Below are 18,265 nucleotides of genomic sequence, written 5' to 3'. Positions count from 1 at the left end.
CATTTAAAACTTAGGTCAGTAAAAGATTTTACAGCCACTTAAACTTTACTTAAAAACGATACCTGTTAAGTTAATTCTAAGCATGTTTTAAGCTCCGCCGCCCACGCGGCCATAGTGAGTGTCCCGTAATGGTATTAGCGCATTCCGATCCGGCCAGGCAGCCTAGCCAAGGTGACAATCGCTTGCGCTTCGCTATCGAATCGCTTTGTGTCTCTCTATCACTCTTCCATATTAGTGTAACAGTGACAGTAGCGTTTCGTTCGCTACGGGGCGTTAGCGATCGTCATGTTGTCTACGGGGCCAGATTTCAAGATCCTGCCGGGGGGCGCGGCGGCCTGACAGCTGCGTCCAGCCGATCTATTCCGACTACAACCAACGGCGAACTTGCATACCATACCAAAAGGTGATGCAAAACGTTGTCTATGTTTCAGATAGTTCGAAACTGTATACTCGTATCGTATGTGTTTAATATATCAGAAGGCCTACCGCCAACATCGAATAATTGAAAATCATTATCTGCCTCTGCCTCTCAATCGCTCAAATATGCGATGAGCGATAGGGAGGCAGATAATGGTTTTCGAATTTTCGATGTTGGCGGTAGGCGGTCAGATTTATGGCCTTACTTCCTGGATAACACCTTAACACCACACGTAGCAATGTACGAGTATTCAGCGCAGTGGAACTTACTAGAAGAGCCAACCAAACTTTTGAGTCCAATCCCTGTGAGGATTAGGAGCTACAGCTCTAACATGTACAAAAAAGGAACTGTTTAATTATTGACTTAATAGATGAAGACTGTAATACTAGAATACAGAACATTAGCAGTGACATTTAGGTCCGTATTGACCGTTGTATAGTTGCTCGAAGAGCGCAGTCCGCGCTGTATAAGGGAAGGCCTGCATGGTGAGCTGGTCATCGATAAACAAGCTGCGGCCTGACGGCCCTAGGGGCTCCCACTTGGTCGTAATGAGATTGTCCACAACCGGAGTGGGATCTCTGCGAAAAATCAAAAGACATATATTATGTTTAAAGATTAAAGGGTCAAACTAAAAATATGCTAACTAATCGCATAAAAATTAATTTAGGCACTTACCCATATTTAGCAAAATTGGTAAACAGCATCACCATTCTGTCCCTAACCGTTTTGTCGGTATCTGATATGTTGTTGGTGGGTACAACGGCAGAAGGCTGAATGTATCCGGAGTCGTCACCATGGCAAGCGCCAGGAGATGTGATCCCAAGCTTTACTTTCAAATAGTTTAGTTTTCCACTGTAGGCGAACTCATATAAGTATACTGAAGGGTTCCTTTTCGATATCAACGTAGCAGAAATGTAAATGCCAGCAATAAAATCGACGTCCGAGAAAAAGTCTATGGCATATTCGTCGTCTTCCCCGTAGCGGTTCTCGGCTTCCAAATATATCTTCTTTAATTTATTTTCAACTTCAGCCTTTAATCCGTTATCAATTTCAAAAGGTAAATGATCCAGAAATATTTTATCTTGCTTTAATTTTTCTAGCAAGTGCGGAGCATAAAACCGCAGCAAAATGTTCTCTCGAGCGCAGAAGCCCGTCATGACAGGGACACGTGTGAATTCACTACGAGACAATAAATCTAGGGGAGATTTATCTAAAAATGGCTCCCATCCACTAGGTTTTTCAACTGAAGGTACAAACCCAAAATAAAGTCCACCTTTCCTCTTAGTGGCTTCCAGAGCTGTCATAGATGCCATTATTAAATCTTTACCAGACAAACTCTTTAGTATTTGTATCAATTCATCATCGTTTGTATTATTATTATCTTTCATTTGTGGTAAATTTTTAATTATTTCCCTCATGTTTTTATTTATGGCCCAATTCAGTAGAGTGGAGCCAGATTGCATAATAGCTTTATGAAAAAGGCCTTTAGCCATTGGTGAGAGTAGAAGATATTCAACAGAAGAGCCACCAGCACTTACTCCAAATATGGTGACATTATTATGATCACCACCGAATTTGCTGATATTTTTCTGTACCCATTTTAGGGCTTGGACTTGGTCCCTGAGTCCCATGTTGCCCGGAGCGTCAGGGCGATCCAGATTAAGAAATCCAAGAATGCCCAATCGGTAGTTAAGGCTGACCATGACGACGTCTTGCTCCACCAGCCAATCCGGGCCGAGGTGCGAGGGGTCGGTGCCGCAGCCGAACATGAACCCGCCGCCGTGGATGAACACCATGACTGGCAGCGCTCTGGGCCCTCCCGCCTCTGGCAGTGAGGGGGCGAAAACATTTAGGAACAAACAGTCCTCGCTGCCTACGACAGCTTTGGACATTTTGTCAAATTGAATGCAGATGTTACAATCAGTAGTCCCATCCCGCACTCCCTCCCACTGCTCCGGAGGTTCCGGAACCTAGAATAAAATATATTTTGCATTATATTTCATTAAACTAAACATTAAAATGACTATTGCTTTTCCAGTGTCAATACGATATTTAGGGGAGAGTGGGTCACAGGTCACAGTAAATCACTTTTTTTTCTAGGAGCCGTTAGTTGCAACATTTTAACTTCAAATTGTATCGTTTCCTTATCTAAGTCTATAGAGTATCGATCTAACCTTATTAAGAAAAAAGCTGTAAGAAAGGCTAGAAATAAAATAATATGAAATTTGTATAAAAGTGGAGAATTATTCACTGTTACCAAAGATAGATATAACTCCGTAATAGATGTATACAGTCTAAGGAAAAAACGTGCCTCGAAAATCAAGAAAATTTGATTCTCGTTCAGAGGGCGCTACTAGCTTTGGCTTACTGTCGTATAGATGGCGTTGACGGTTTCGTTTGTTATTTAACAATTTTAACGCATATCAGTGAAAGAACATGGGTCAAAATCATAAAAATAATTAATGCAAATAAAAAAATCATTTATCCATATTTAAATACATTTTATCGTATTTTATAAATATTTATTTTTAGTTTTAAAGTGTGTCGACAGATGGCAGTGAATTTACTGGGGTTACAAAATTTACTATGACAGTACCGCTCTAGTATAAGTTACTCTATGCTGTTACCCATGTGTGTGGATCACCGTCCAATTAAAAAAAAACGATAAGAGGTACTGGATTGTTTGAGCATTTATCCATTAAAATAAGATTAAGTTTTATGATATATGTGCACGATCATATCCGTTGATCATAATTTTTCATAGTGTGCTATGATTTTTTTATCTTATTTTTTGCATACTGGCTACATACTGAAGGCCAGAGATTTCGCTCTTTGTGTGAAGATTTATATTAGTTTTGTGCATCTAGTATTATGATTTATTTCCCTAAAAGAAAACTTTTAATTTTCACGTCCGATTTTTCTTTGATCCACTGTAACCCAATTTCATATGACCCACTCTTCCCCATTGATGGTAAAAAATATTTCTTTGGTTATGCTTAAAATAAGGTAATAAATCGATTTTTCATACATTAAAAACATATTTACAATAATCAATGAATTTGTAATCACAAGCCATAAAGAAAACGATTCTTTTGAAAATCATGTAAAAAATATGTAGTTTTACAGATGCGTGGTAGCCGATGCTCATTACTGCGAATTTTAGTTCTGAACGTGAGATGGTATCTAGTTAGACAAACGGAGGGCGTAAAAGTACAAGTTATTTTAGTAAAGTTATTGCAAAAGATTCACTGTTACCCGTGACCCACTATCCCCTACGATAATTCCAAGTCTAGAAGAAGCTTCTTCTCTTGGAATCTCAATCACTAGCCTAAACTGTCTGGTAAGGTGTCACATCACTAGCTTAACCTGTCTGATAACGCACCTTTGAAAATAACGACGAGAAACTGGTAATTAACAAATTACACTACTAGTAGCACATAACGTGGTCGCACACTGGTTGTTATGTTATACAACTTTATTTAACATTGTGTGACAGGACAACGTGATAAAATACTGTCAATACTATCAATTGTCCCTGTCACACGATGTTATATAACGTTATATAACAACCAGCTTGGTTATGGCGTGGCGTGGTCAGTTATGGTGATCCCAGAACTTCGTAAATTCCGAAAACACATTAGTACAAGCCGGGACTCGAACCATAAACCACCTGTTTGGAAGCCGCAAGCTACCAATGTTCCTTACCGATCGACTATCAGTGCAAGTTTATCTTGGAGTCATTATGTGTAAATATAAGTACAGTTATATATATATAATGCACAATTTATTGCTGGTACGCCTTAAACGCGGACCGTAAAGTAGAACGAATTAAACAAGCAATTGTTTATGACCACTGCTACAAGTGTCAGAATTATCATAGAATACCTCTTTCACTGATATGCGTTAAAATTGTTAAATAACAAACGAAACCGTCAACGCCCTCTATGCGAGAGTAGGCCAAAGCTAGTGGCGCCATCTGATCGAGAATCAAATTTTCGTGATTTTCGAGGCACGTTTTTTTCTTAGACTGTATCCATCTATTACGGAGTTATATCTATCTTTGTAGAATACTTAAAACTAAGTGCGAACATTTTTACTAGAAAGTTGTCTGTAAAACTCACCCTAAACCGCAACTCTCCAATAGGTGGCTTGGCGTACGGAATTCCCTTAAATCCATAGTAAACTTTGTTATTAATCTTCTTCTCGTAACCCCGTATCTTGCCTTCGTTAATATCAACAACAGGGTTTGCCATGACGACCGTTATATCAGAGTGATAGAAAACAAATGAATAACCTCGAATTACTCGACGAGAAAGGTCGATCACTCGGTGCTCAGTTACCAGCCAGTCTCGGAGTGGGGCGATTGTGTGTCTGGCTGGCTCTGGCTGTACTGTGAGAAAGAATGTAGCCCGATCACTAGATGGCGTGAATTTCAGTATGTTTGCTAAATAAAATATTGTAGTCGTTCCGTTTCTGTGTAAAGTGGAGTTCAGTAGAAATTGCAAATAATGTAAACAAACCAATTTAGGTACCTTAATTTCTTCGTAATCTCGCATTTTTTGTAGACAATCATGATTACATGATTACAGTATATACTTACCTTAATCTTTTATTTACATATATCAGTTAAATACTACTTAAAATATATGTTAAATGTTAAATACTTACGAGTATTTAAATGAAAACAACCATCTTAAAACTTTTAGGTTATACGTCAAATGCTAAGAAAAATTTGTCATATTTGATTACATTATTTGCGATTTCTATTGACCTCCACCGCATATAAACGCATGCATTACTTGTCTACAACTACTTCCACCTTGGTATTCTTTTGCTTTATTTTTGTCTACGCCCAGTAACGCTTATCATATTTATGAGTAATTGCCAGCTTTTATAATACATATATAACTAATAATGGGATCTGAATAAAAATTCAGATCTTACAGTACCTAAATGTAGTGAGTACCTATGTAGGTACAATAAGCTCTTTCTAGGACCCATTTCCCACGTACGTATTTCTTACCGAAGATCAGACAATAAGTTTTCAATAAAGCTCCTAGGAATCTAAACATTATGCTAAAGTATTGTGCAGCCCGCTGGTGAGAAAAGTAAGATAAGATTAAACATCAAAAGAATGTGTCCGCACTTTTGGTCTATTGTACAATGTACTTATTGACTTACGATAAATGTATTTGTAAATGCCGTGGCCAGGCCAGATCATAGAATTTGATAATTTTTTGAAATGGCATTATAGAATTGATCACTTCATGATATGGTCAGGTTAGGTTTGACTTCTTCATGATGTGGCCAACCGATTATTTCATGAAATAATTGCCATAAAATGCTGTCATGAAATGGTCCATTCTAACATCTGGCCACCACATTATATAATTATATATTTAAGTGCTTGCTGAAATTATGAAATCAGGCATTGATGGTTATTGTGGTTTTTGATTGTGTTTAAAATAAACAAGTGAGCGTTGTCTTGTCCGGCCGCCTCAGCTGAGCAAACTAATATGGTCATCAACACGGTGTCACGAGAGCGCAGCCTCCGCGCCAGCCACCTGAACAACTGCGAGCAGAAGACACACGTTTTGGGAAAAATGTAATACGTTCCCGTCAATTTAGCCGTAGCACAATTGTACAAAAATGCGTTAGCAAGGGTTGAATTTAACCTCCGTAAAACCAAATTTATTCGCATTTAAACGCTAGTTACAGTTAATGTTAATTATTTCCTAAATAACCTAAAAAAAGTACATATCTCGCTCATTGTATTTACACATACACTTATTTGCCGTAATTTTGGATTTTTCGCGTCATCCTGTTTTATTTTACATATAGGTTATGAGCCAAAATTAGATCCCCGTGATTTTAAAATTAAAAATTAATGCTGTCTAACCATTTATTATTCTAGTACCTAACCGAATTACATCAGATCAGAAAGTATACATTTGAGACATTTTTTCATTTTCATTTTCATGTAGGTATAAAGTGCGAGAATGACTATAGTAAATGACACTGACTGAACTACAATCTTGCAAGTAGTACTTATTGACTGAAACTAAGTTATTCCTAAAAATGTGCAAAATGAATACCTAGTTGAGTTACCAGCACAATTTTGTGCAAATGTTTTTTCCAAACATTAGGTCGCCTAATTAAAGGCTTTGTTTCGCGTCCACAATTAGAACGCTTCACACTAAACTGATTCAAATCCTGCATCGAGATAGCCGGATGCGCACCTGTGCGCCTGCGTGAGAACCGACCACGATCTCTTCCAGACCCACTGCCAAGCGCCCGCGCAGCCGCCCGAAACACGTCCATCCCAACAAACGCTCTTGTCTCCTGAATCATAAGGAACTTGCGGCATTTCCTCAACAGCCACGCAAGATTGCACTGTGTACATAAGGCTATACAGCCAGGCTGTGGTTGTTGTGTTATTTTGTCCGCTTTGAACATCCGCGTACGGCTATTATCGCAACTTTTTACTGTAAAGTAACCAGGCCCGATTAGGAAAATGCCTAGATTACCTTCGGTTATGTTTTGTCTAAGAGATTTTTTTTTAAAGAAAAATATCAACTTACCAAGGCATCGAGGTACATATTGAAATGGTTTCTAGTAAGAAGATGTAAACCGCTTCTTGGGAACAGCATTTCGATTTTAAATTTAGTATTCGTTTGGATAAACGTGTGTAGCTATAAATCTTTTTTATTAAATGTTATTTTCAAGAAAACAAGACTCAAATAAAGTTATAATGAATATACCTACCTACTTAATTAGGAACTCACTGCACGCCTTGAAGCATATTTATTTACTGAGTTAAAGTAGGCGAGAAATTTCGGAAACATTAACTGTCCTACAGCCGGCCTACAGCATAGCAGTTAAAGCCTACTTATAGTAATAGTTAGGAATTATACGAGAAAAAAACGCTCTTTTTATGATATACTTATTTATTTATAATAATATTACATATTACACGTCACAATTTGATTTACATAATGTATTCAATTCATTAAAATCATTAATTAAAGTAAAAAAAAACTATAAAAATAATCAACACATTTCAAATATCCAATAATAATTAAAAATATAAAATTATAGGAGGCAAACGAGCAGACGAGTGCTTACACCTTACACCTGCTCTATCGAATGATATGTCTCAATAACTTCTTCAAAAACGACCCATGGTCGCCCTACACCGAACACGTGAGCTGTTTGCAAAATTCGCGTCAGCAGGCCGTGTGAACCTGTATACAATTTGGTCTTTTTACATTTTTCCACTCTATACAAACTCTTTTTACAAGTCTATTCATTTCGCTTTGTCGATTCTCTAATCTTTCGTGCGGGCTTCGGCCAATTATTTCTCCTTGAATAAGTTATCATAACGAAAAACATTTAAGGTATGTATTATGATGTTATTAGGTTCTATTTTGTTCTCTTTAATGATTACATAAAATGTTTTTATGACTTTTCTCCGGCTATCGCTAATTGAATACTACGTGCAGACTAAATGCCGGAATATAGGACTCGGGTACCTACTACCTACTTCTACTTATAAGTATAAGTCCGCTCACTTTGCTCGTCGTCGCAGCAATATTGACTATTAAAAATCTTAGTTGAAACCCTTTTTATGTGCAAATAAATGATTATGATTATGATTATGACTAGTTTTCACCAATAAAGCACTTTGCGAAAACGCGTAACTAGTAAAAACCCGTTTTCACCAAGGCGATAAGTACGGATAATTAGTTTTGATTAGGGAAAACACGTTTTCACTTAAAACTTTAGGTACATGATAACAGGCGCGTGCCAAATCCTTTCAGCGTAATTTCAGCAATGAAGTAGGTAGGTATATTATATATACATAGTAGCTTTCTTGTTTTCAAATCTCTCTTCTTTCTTAGGATAGGATAGTGTGGTGACCCACACGGCCTTAAGTCTAGCCGTATACTGAAATCAGATAATGGGGTTGGCAACTGTCAAAGGTTTTTGCAGAGATGGCGCTATCATAGCTTGCCCCTTTTTGTGCTCGTGATCCTTGGCAACCTTTATGTTTTCAACTTCTAGACACTATTTATAGCCCTACACTGAGATCGGGTTTTTTTTTGGCTGTTTGGTAAATTGGTACAATAGGCTAGATGTCTTGTATTTTTTTATCATTTTTATTCCGTGATGAAATGCTCATTTTCTATCTAATAATTTAGCCAATTTACTCCCACATAACAGTGACGTAAGGTCTACCTCTGAAAGAATTACCTAGGTACATTAGGTACGGTCCGTCACCTGAGTTCAGGCACACAAAATTATAGTTACACACAATGCAAAATTATTGATGACAGTATTTTAAGCCGCAGCACAGGTTCTGCACGCGCCAGACTGCTAGCTGCAGGTTCCAGGGAGTCCGGCGCCTGGCTGCACGCCTTCCCGTCGGTGCATACCGGCACTTTCCTGGAATTGCACACTGCGTGTTGCGGCCTGCCTGCGACTCGGCGTCCGGGTCTGAGCTTCCTGCGGCACTGTCGTCGACGTCCTCGGACACCACGGGCTCTCCTGCCAAAGGAGCGCCGGCCGCGCTTAACGATATTCTCCGCCGTCAACGTGCCAGCTCTTCTAGAGCCTGCTGGTATTGTAAGAGACGATGTTAAGAGACCGGACGGAATGTCACTAATTCTGTGGAAGATGGGACGGGTGCTGGTGTGGGACGCCGCATGTGTAGACACCCTAGCCCCGTCTCATCTCCAAGGCACTACTGCAAAAACCGGCGCGGCGGCAGAGGCGGATGAAAAATTAAAAAAGACAAAACATAGGGGTCTCGGCCCTGAATACGATTTCGTACCTTCTGGCGTCGAGACCCTTGGCCCGTGGGGTCCGAACGCGTCTACACTATTTAAGGAATTGTCTAAAAGAATAGTATACGTCACCACCGGTGATAGTAGAGCTGGCAGCTTCCTCGCCCAAAGAGTAAGCTTTGCGATACAGCCAGGTAATGCTGCCAGCATCTACAGCAGCACCATGCCGCAGGGGTATAGTTTTTAGTTATTTATTTTAAGATTAGTTTTATTTATTTTTAGTTTTAGTTTCTAAGTTAGTTATTTAATTTTATATTAATTATGTAAAGATATTTAAGTTTTATTTGTACTAACAAGAATGATCTCATTATAGGTAAGTATAGGATGAACCGATTAACCACCAATTAACATTCAACTGTCAAACGCGTAAGACAATAACTGGCCATAAACCCTTTGCTGTAAACAATAGGCCCTCTTTGCTTTCATGTGGCCGCATAAATGCGGAGGCGGTCATAAATCGCGATGCGCGCACGCACATGCGCATACGCATGCGTATATGTATACGAGATTATTACGCATGTATGGGTGGCTGTGATTGTGTGTCGGCAGCGCGCAGGTGTGCCTGAGACTGGCCGGCGCCGGAGCGCATTCCAGCGGCGGTCACGGCGCCGGCACTTGCGTACTTGACGCGGACATGACTTGGGTTGGATGACCAAAAACGATAGTTATAGTATGATCGATAAAAAATGTTTGACTGACGACGCTGAAATAAGGCACGGTTGACGGTGTTTTCTTTAAGGTAAAATATAATACTGATACTGAAATACAACCAGTATAAATTACACCTTTATGTAAGTACATAAACATTATTATATTTTATATTGTACGTTCAGGTTGCCAACCAACCACATTGTGGTTTGGCAGAAGTAGGTACATGACTATAGGTATGTTTCTTGAATAAACATTACATTTTTAATAGGGAATATTACGCGAAACTCTACGTAGGTGGCGCCACTACCACAATCTGAGGGTCTATCGCGAGGCAAGAAAATCGAAATTTCCTTGTCTAACATCTCTGTCACTCTTGCATATTCGAGCGATAGAGAAGCAGATAGCGGAGTTTCTGATTCGCGTTGCTTGATAGGTCCTCTGTAAACAAACCGCTTTGATGCATAAATGCCATATTTTATTATCTCTGAAAACTAGTCAAAAACCTGTTAATGGTACAGTATGTATAAGTTACTCTATGGTTTACTAAAAAGGCTAGTGCTGCACTCTGGTGGCAGAACGTTGCAGTAATATCGCCTATGGACTGGCTGCGCCCTGAAAAATTATTTGACATGATGCCTACGGCCGTTTTATACAACCGCACAGCTCGCCGTCGGCAGGGCGTTCATCCTCACACAATGGAACCTAAATTGTAGGGTGAATAATGTGCAGTTTCAGTGGAATTTCCTCCCGCCGACGCTCCTCCGTTGCTCCGGCTGCGGAATAAGCTCTCTCACTACCGAGGTTTTTCCGATGGACTGTCAATGGGATGGGATTTTCAAAAAATATTTTTGAAAAAGAGTGTTTAGGTTTTTATAGGATCGGCAACGTGCACGTAACCGCCCTAGGGGCCTAGCCAAGATTAGAATCGTTCGCATAGAAACGGAACGAAACGCTCTGTCTCCACTAATATGGAAGGGTGATAGAAAGACGACAGTTTCATTTCGTTTTCTTCAAACGATTGTCATCTTGTTTAGGCCCCCTGGCTAAGCCCCCTGGCGTTTCAAGCTTCTATATAATAGGCTACGGTGACTGCATATTATCAGGCGAGCTCAAAAACTTAGTAATTAAGCCCGACTCACGCTTGATTGCACATTTCTAATAGGTTTTCCTGTAATCTATAGGTAAAGATCTATTTTGTGTATTTTTTTTCAAAATTTTAGACCAGTAATTTCAGAAATAATGGGGGAGAGAAAAAGGGGGATGGTCATTTTTGCCTATTTTCTTTAATAACTTCTGAGTTGTTTATCCTAAAATTAGAAAATAGTTATTTGTGCAACAAGAGAGGAAAGTCAGTTTTTCTTGCGAGTGTTTATTTTGAGTCCCGAGAATGCGAAAGATTCTAAGGCAGAATCTTGAGCGTAGCGAGGGACTCAAAAACACGAGATGTAAAATAACTTTGCTCTCGTGTTGCACACATAATTTTTCACCTCAGTAGTGAGAACATATTAAAGGTTAAAATGTATTTCGAATTACACAGAATAAACAGAAAAAAAAAGTATTATAATATGTACGATACGATAAGATACGATACGATACGATACGAGACGAAACCGGACCGGACCGGACCGTACCGTACCGTACCATTAAAAAAATGCAATAAAAGTATTAAGTTCATGGCCTTCACTAAATTAAAAAGCTACATTGTTAGTAGTGTTGTAGTCGCACTTTCCTCACTCCAGGGAGTGACGAAAGTAGGCTTGTTCGAGCTGCTGAGGTGAAAAAAATATATTTGATTTTCTCACAATGAGCTCTTTCATTTGATATGTAACACGATATAGTTTAAAAAACTTTTTTTTTTAATTTTTATATTTACTCCCCAAAAGATGGCTCCCATGTTTAAAATTCATTTGTTTACGTTACATGTCCGTCTTTGGGTCACAAACATACATATGTATACCAAATTTCAACTTAATTGGTCCAGTAGTTTCGGAGAAAATTGGCTGTGACAGACGGACAGACAGACAGACAGACAGACAGACCGACAGACAGACAGACAGACAGACAAAAAGACAGACGCACGAGTGATCCTATACCCTTATAGGAAAAAACGGAACCCTTTCCGTTTTTTCCTTTTGAGGTACGGAACCCTAAAAACAATAAATATTTATATCGTCTCTAATCTAATGTATAGATCCAACAGCTATCAATTCAATACATTAATAGGTACTCCCTGTCAGAAGATTGAGATCTGAAAATTCACGATTGCGCTCCTTGCCAACTTGATACACGGTACACTACACTCCCTCTTGAGCAAGCAAGGCACTCATATTACATTGTGATTAAATTTGTATGATATTTAATGTTTCTGAATCATAGAGTAACTTATACTAGAGCGGTACTGTCATAGTAAATTTTGTAACCCCAGTAAATTCACTGCCATCTGTCGACACACTTTAAAACTAAAAATAAATATTTATAAAAATACGATAAAATGTATTTAAATATGGATAAATGATTTTTTTATTTGCATTAATTATTTTTATGATTTTGACCCATGTTCTGTCACTTATATGCGTTAAAATTGTTAAATAAGAAACGAAACCGTCAACGCCATCTATACGACTGTAGGCCAAAACTAGTAGCGCCCTCTGAACGAGAATCAAATTTTCTTGATTTTCGAGGCACGTTTTTTCCTTAGACTGTATCCATCTATTACGGAGTTATATCTATCTTTGTTCTGAATGAAACCGTCCCTTGTCGCCTTTTGCACATCGGTTCAAACCTTCGAACTCCAAAACAAAACAACACTTACCTATACACTCTATCATTATGCGAATATGCGTTAGCAGATTTTTCAGCTTTAATTAAATTTTATTTCTTATTTCTTAATTCTCTTATTCCAAGACCAAAAATATGATCCCTCATAAGCTCAAGTTCTTTATATATAGGCTGGACCAAAAGTGTTATTATATTTACATACATAGCAGCATATGTGAATATAAAAAGACTTTCGGTCCACCGAGGCCAGTCGAGAATGTCGAGATGGATTTTTAAATGGCAAAATCTGATTACTTAAATTGGGTTTTTTTAATTGTGTTTCTTCTTTTGAGCGTGTCCAATCCATACTGGAAAGTACATACCTATTTAGCCTCTGAAAAGTTTCTGATTTTCTCTTTTATACACTCCCTAGTCCCTTCCTTTTACAACAGTCACACAACAAAATAAAAAGAACTTTGTGGTGTACAAATGTGGAAGTATCACTGACAGCGCCATCTATAGAATTAAAGTAAAACTAACTTAGGAATTTGAATTACAGCGCCATCTCTACACGAATAATTAAAAATATTATTTTAATTTAGCTGCCATCTGTTGACAGCTTTATTAACTGAATGTAGTTCAGCTACTCGCCAACAGATGGATCCTGTAAAAAAAATATATATTTTTATTAAAATATGAAATATTTGAAAACGTATGTCATAAATAAATATATATTAATTATAATTTTATTGAACTCAATTAAGCATTGTCTGAGATAGTTTTTACCTTAACTGAAGACAATTTAATGGCAACCCTGTACACACATGGCGCTAGTCTTCCTTCCGCCCGTCAAAGTACGTTCGCCGGCTCGGCTCCCGATGCGAATTTTCTAGATTGAAAGCAGATAACCTAAAACCGCTCTGCACTTCACTTGTTTTAATCTCTGTCAAACGGCACAAATTATCTAAAAATGGCATCTGCGGCAAGGAAACTGATTCCTCTCTTGGATCGTGTTTTAATTAAACGCGCTGAGGCTATGACCAAGACTGCGGGAGGTATCGTGCTTCCTGAAAAAGCACAAAGCAAAGTTCTCCACGGAGAAGTCATCGCTGTGGGACCTGGTGCAAGGAAGGACAACGGAGAATTCGTCCCCCTGATGGTGAAAATCGGCGACAAGGTGCTCCTCCCTGAATACGGCGGCACCAAGGTCTCCTTAGACTCCGAAGAAAAGGAGTACCACCTCTTCAGAGAATCTGATATACTGGCGAAAATCGACAACTAAATTAGTGCATACCTTTAAATTTTACGTCGTTTCGAATTGGTTAGTCATAAATACTAGAAATCGTAGTGTATGAACATGATGTGATTGTGTAATATGTTGGTTGCTGATGAAACATGGACATAATGTTATCTCCATTGCATTTCTTATTATAATATTGTTACTAAAATTTGTTGACTATTATTTCACTTTCTACCAGAACTTAAATCAGATTTGGGGCTTAACCTGTTACATTAAATGGAATACCAATTTTGAAGGGCAGTCTTAAAGGGAGGTTTAGACTAGCAAAAACTTGCATGCAATTTACGTTACATTGCTGACTACTAAGGTAAACTGCATTCAAAATGTTCATCAGATACAGCAATGTAATGAAAATTGCATGCAAGTTCTTGCTAGTGTAAACCTCGCTTAACACAGAATATTTACCACCTAATTATGAATTAACAAACTCCTAATTCATCCATGAAAAGAAATTTCCTTTTGAACCTAAAAAAACCTGTATTGAACAGTATTATTACTTACTGGGTCCATAATAAAGGACTCAATTTTTTTAAATTCTGTCTATGACTGACAGTCCGCAGCCAGAGAAGCTGTAGGCTACTGTCACTGTTATTCTCTTGCTGGCATCACACTTCGCCTTATTTGGCAAATATTCGTGTTGCATCTCTTTCCTTTGACATACAAAACAAAAGGGATGCAACACGAATATTTGCCAAATACAGCAAAGTGTGGTGCTGGCATAACATGTTTACTGCGGTATGAGTTTTAAAGACCACATGCAAAATATGCTAAATTACCAGATAAACTAATTGCCACAGCGAACATGTTAATGGCAATGATTGTTATGTGAACTACTTGCTTGTTTGCTTAGATACTTCTGCTGATGACTGTACATTCCAAATCAATATATTATATGAACTGTTGCAGATTAAGGAAGTGTAAATAAAAGGCTTACAAAACTCGTCGCAAATTTAATTTTATCTATCACAGTGAATACATCTGTTTAACCCTTTGACCATTTGGCATTCCTTTCTAGTCATTCAATATTGAACTGTAATTTTTATAGTAGAGATGCGTTTTTGTTTCAAGTATGAGGTCAACATTCCCCATACAAAATGGGAAATGTTACTGGGAACAGCACAATTCTACTTAAAATAGCCCAAATTATGTTAAATTAACAAGGCAATTTTTAGCATGCTATTAATAATGAGAATTCAAATGAAAACTTGGTTCATTATTACAAAAATACAGGTAATTTTTATTGATTGACCCAGATCTAAGGACAGACAGACTTGACTACATTCGAGCTGTAGCTTTTCTTTAAATAAAATATTTATTTAAAAAAAGGCTGGCCAGTAATTGCATGTCAAATGAAAACTAACAATATCAGACTGTCTGTGTTGGCCTTATAAGTAATATTTTTTAGTGATCATTACCTAACTGTATAAAACTTAGAAACTATGATGTTGATAGGTATTTAATAGGGCATATTACGCGAAACTCTGCGTTGGGGGCGCCACTACCACAATCTGATGAGGGTCTATTGGGAAACAAGAAAATCGAAATTTCGTTATCTAACATCTCTGTCACTTGCATATTCGAGCGATAAAGAGGCAGATAGCGAAATCTCGGATTCGCGTTTCCCAGTGGGTCCTCTGTAAACAAACCGCCTTGATCTCTGAGAACTTGTCAAAAACCTGTTAAAGGTACATGTATAAGTTACTCTATGGTTTACTAAAAAGGCTTGTGCTGCACTCTGGTGGCAGAACATTGCAGTAATATCCCCTATTAGTAAATTACTTCTTTAATATGACTGTGACTGGATGAAATTTTATCATCCTCATCCACTATAATACTGTGCATAACTGCAAAATAATACCTTACAAGACATTGGAAATAACTGAACAGAATACTGAATGCTGTAAGATTTCATAGGAAATCTTTGCCTTTTACCTACCTACCCATTTAAATTAGCATGGCAGACAGGCAAAATAATACATGGAACAATACACATTAACAAAATAATATGCTTACAATGTAATAAAGGTACTTGATAATGGCATATCATAACTTGATTTACAGTGCACAAAATCTATCATATTCCTATTTTTGTGAAGGCGTTTATTCGAAAATTCGTGAAATTAGGCTTTATATCATGTAAACAATGATTGTATCATCATCACAATCATATAAATATACATACGTCCCACTGCACGTGGATTGGGTACTTCACACACACACCAATTAGTATGTTATAAATATCGAATTTCTTATTTGAGGACACTCAAAAGCGAATCTTACCAACAATAAAACCTAGATGGTTCGATTTTTCACCCTCTTTCGCCTGGTTTGAAAATTAAATTGGTTCATTACTTTACAATTTAATACCCAACGGGCTACCAGGCAAACTAATTATTTTACAAATGTACCTTAGTTTGATCGAATTGCCCTTTTCGCTAGAGCCGTTTTTGAGAAATTACCAAAAAAAATATGCAAATGTATCTGAAAAAATATGATAGATTATTTTCAGCTACTGTAAATGCAAATCTATTGTAAAGATATAGCAGTTCGGCGAACTGCAGCTGACAGAGCCGGGTTGGGATCTGGGGGCTCCGTCAACAACTGCACTGAAGTCCAACAGCCATCTTCACATGACTGGCGGAGGGCTTCCATTGCCGCCTGCACCCTCTGCCCATCCTCAAATGTAGCAGCAGCTCTTACTGGTTCTTTTATCCAATCCATTTGCTCTTTCACAGGCAAGAAGGCTTCTTTTAAAGCACTAATCATTTTACATAAGCCTTTTATATACGGCTTGGGAATGACACTAGACGCACAACTCAGGTCTTCCACATCAACATAAATAACCTCCTCTTTCTCATGGCCTCTTTTGCTCTCCTCCTCTATTTTTATTGAATTAGGTTTGTGCAGTCTACCATGTAAATCCCCACCTCGGACAACCAAATAACCCATCTTACTACACATGTATATCTCTTGGTTGAAGCAGGGCCCTGGCAAGTGGTTGTTAAGAGTGGCCGTCACCAACAAACCCTTATCCATTTGCAGTTGGAATGTGCAGAAATCAGGTGCTGTTATTTTTCTGATGCCATTGACTTTGGTAGTCTCCTCAACAAATGTTCTCAATACTCCATGTACTTTAACAACTTTCTGTCCAGTTAAAAACGTAACTAAGTCTATGACATGACTGCCAACTAACGTTAGTGTACCACCTCCCATAGTGTCATCACACAACCAGTTGTATGTGTCCCCTAATAAAGAGCCCATTTGTACTCTTACATCCATCAGAGTTAGTTCATCTGGACTTCCAAGATAACCCTCTTCGATACATTTCCTCATGTGGCTGAACGCAGGCAAGAATCGCAGTGAATGGTTGATAATTGATATCAGAGTGGGGTAGTACTGGGCGGCGCGCACCATTTTAAGAGCTTCAGCTTGACAAAGCCCAGCTGGTTTGTCGCAAACGACATGCTTGCCGATGCCCAAGGCCTTTACAGAAATCTGAGCGTGTAAATTAGGAGCACAAACAATGAACACAAGGTTCACATTCTTCTTTAAGAGGACATCATCGATTTTGTTAGTGAAGAACGGTATTTTGAGTTCTTTGGCGACAGCCTCGGCCTCTTGCAGGGTGACACCCCATATTGCTTCGACAGCAAATCCTTTTTCTCTCAGAAATGGTACAAGCACCTTGGCGACTGAGCCAGTCCCGAAGACTCCGATGCCCGGCAGCATCCTAAATTCCTAACGGTTATAATAACTATTCACACATGGCTGCTGCGCACCGAGTCGGGAAAGTTAACTGGCTCGATGTTAACTTGCTTTCGATACAACAATTATATTTATAATAAATGTTATTACAGATTTAAGATCTTTTGACAGTATATTAAGGAAACAATCAACTTTATCGATAAAAAATTGGTAAATACGCACTGACAATTGTCTGAATTGTCAACGTCAATTTGACATAACAAGTGTTCCAGTATTAAGCGTCACAGACGGAGCGAAATATATAGTTAATATAGTTGGTCAAGCAAATCCTGTCAGTAGAAAAAGGCGCGAAATTCAAATTTCTATGAGACGATATCCCTTCGCGCCTACATTTTTTAAATTTGTCGCCTTTTTCTATTGACAAGATTTGCTTGACCAGCTATATTTAATGCCGACTACACACGTAACTATAAATCGTAGCGAGTCCGATTTGCGCAGATTAATCTACCGTGTGTGTATATGACAAACAAATGCCGTATCTTACGGTATCTGCCGATATATTATCGCTCCGTCTGTGACGAACTTTAT

The 18,265-nt window shown here is 38.3% G+C and overlaps 3 protein-coding genes across 3 annotated transcripts; 1 reads left to right on the top strand and 2 right to left on the bottom strand.

Moving 5' to 3' along the window:
- Positions 1-796: 796 nt before the first annotated feature.
- On the bottom strand, positions 797-4,706 carry LOC134745423 (juvenile hormone esterase-like). Its single transcript, XM_063679457.1, has 3 exons — positions 4,540-4,706; positions 1,094-2,388; positions 797-996 (listed from the first exon to the last, which is right to left on the bottom strand). The coding sequence occupies exons 1-3, from the start codon at positions 4,669-4,671 to the stop codon at positions 819-821; spliced, it is 1,605 nt and encodes a 534-aa protein (XP_063535527.1). The 5' UTR covers positions 4,672-4,706; the 3' UTR covers positions 797-818.
- Positions 4,707-13,517: 8,811 nt separating this feature from the next.
- LOC134745422 (10 kDa heat shock protein, mitochondrial) lies at positions 13,518-14,134 on the top strand. Its single transcript, XM_063679456.1, has one exon. It carries the CDS (start codon positions 13,643-13,645, stop codon positions 13,952-13,954), a length of 312 nt encoding a protein of 103 aa, XP_063535526.1. The 5' UTR covers positions 13,518-13,642; the 3' UTR covers positions 13,955-14,134.
- A 795-nt stretch (positions 14,135-14,929) lies between these two features.
- LOC134745420 (glucose-fructose oxidoreductase domain-containing protein 1) lies at positions 14,930-17,907 on the bottom strand. The gene has a single exon (XM_063679455.1). It carries the CDS (start codon positions 17,699-17,701, stop codon positions 16,499-16,501), a length of 1,203 nt encoding a protein of 400 aa, XP_063535525.1. The 5' UTR covers positions 17,702-17,907; the 3' UTR covers positions 14,930-16,498.
- Between the last annotated feature and the right edge of the window lie 358 nt (positions 17,908-18,265).

This window comes from Cydia strobilella, chromosome 11 (assembly GCF_947568885.1).
Source record: "Cydia strobilella chromosome 11, ilCydStro3.1, whole genome shotgun sequence".
Taxonomy (NCBI): domain Eukaryota; kingdom Metazoa; phylum Arthropoda; class Insecta; order Lepidoptera; family Tortricidae; genus Cydia; species Cydia strobilella.
This window is presented reverse-complemented; position numbering and strand designations above follow the sequence as displayed.

What these genes read in the sequence shown, in the direction of transcription:
- LOC134745420 (XM_063679455.1), bottom strand. Translation starts at nt 17,701, where the DNA reads ATGCTGCCGGGCATCGGAGTCTTCGGGACTGGCTCAGTCGCCAAGGTG.
- LOC134745422 (XM_063679456.1), top strand. Translation starts at nt 13,643, where the DNA reads ATGGCATCTGCGGCAAGGAAACTGATTCCTCTCTTGGATCGTGTTTTA.
- LOC134745423 (XM_063679457.1), bottom strand. Translation starts at nt 4,671, where the DNA reads ATGGCAAACCCTGTTGTTGATATTAACGAAGGCAAGATACGGGGTTAC. An exon ending in TTGGAGAGTTGCGGTTTAGG is followed by an intron (nt 2,389 to 4,539) that starts GTGAGTTTTACA and finishes ATTTTATTCTAG; the next exon opens with GTTCCGGAACCTCCGGAGCA. An exon ending in ACCAATTTTGCTAAATATGG is followed by an intron (nt 997 to 1,093) that starts GTAAGTGCCTAA and finishes GATTTTTCGCAG; the next exon opens with AGATCCCACTCCGGTTGTGG.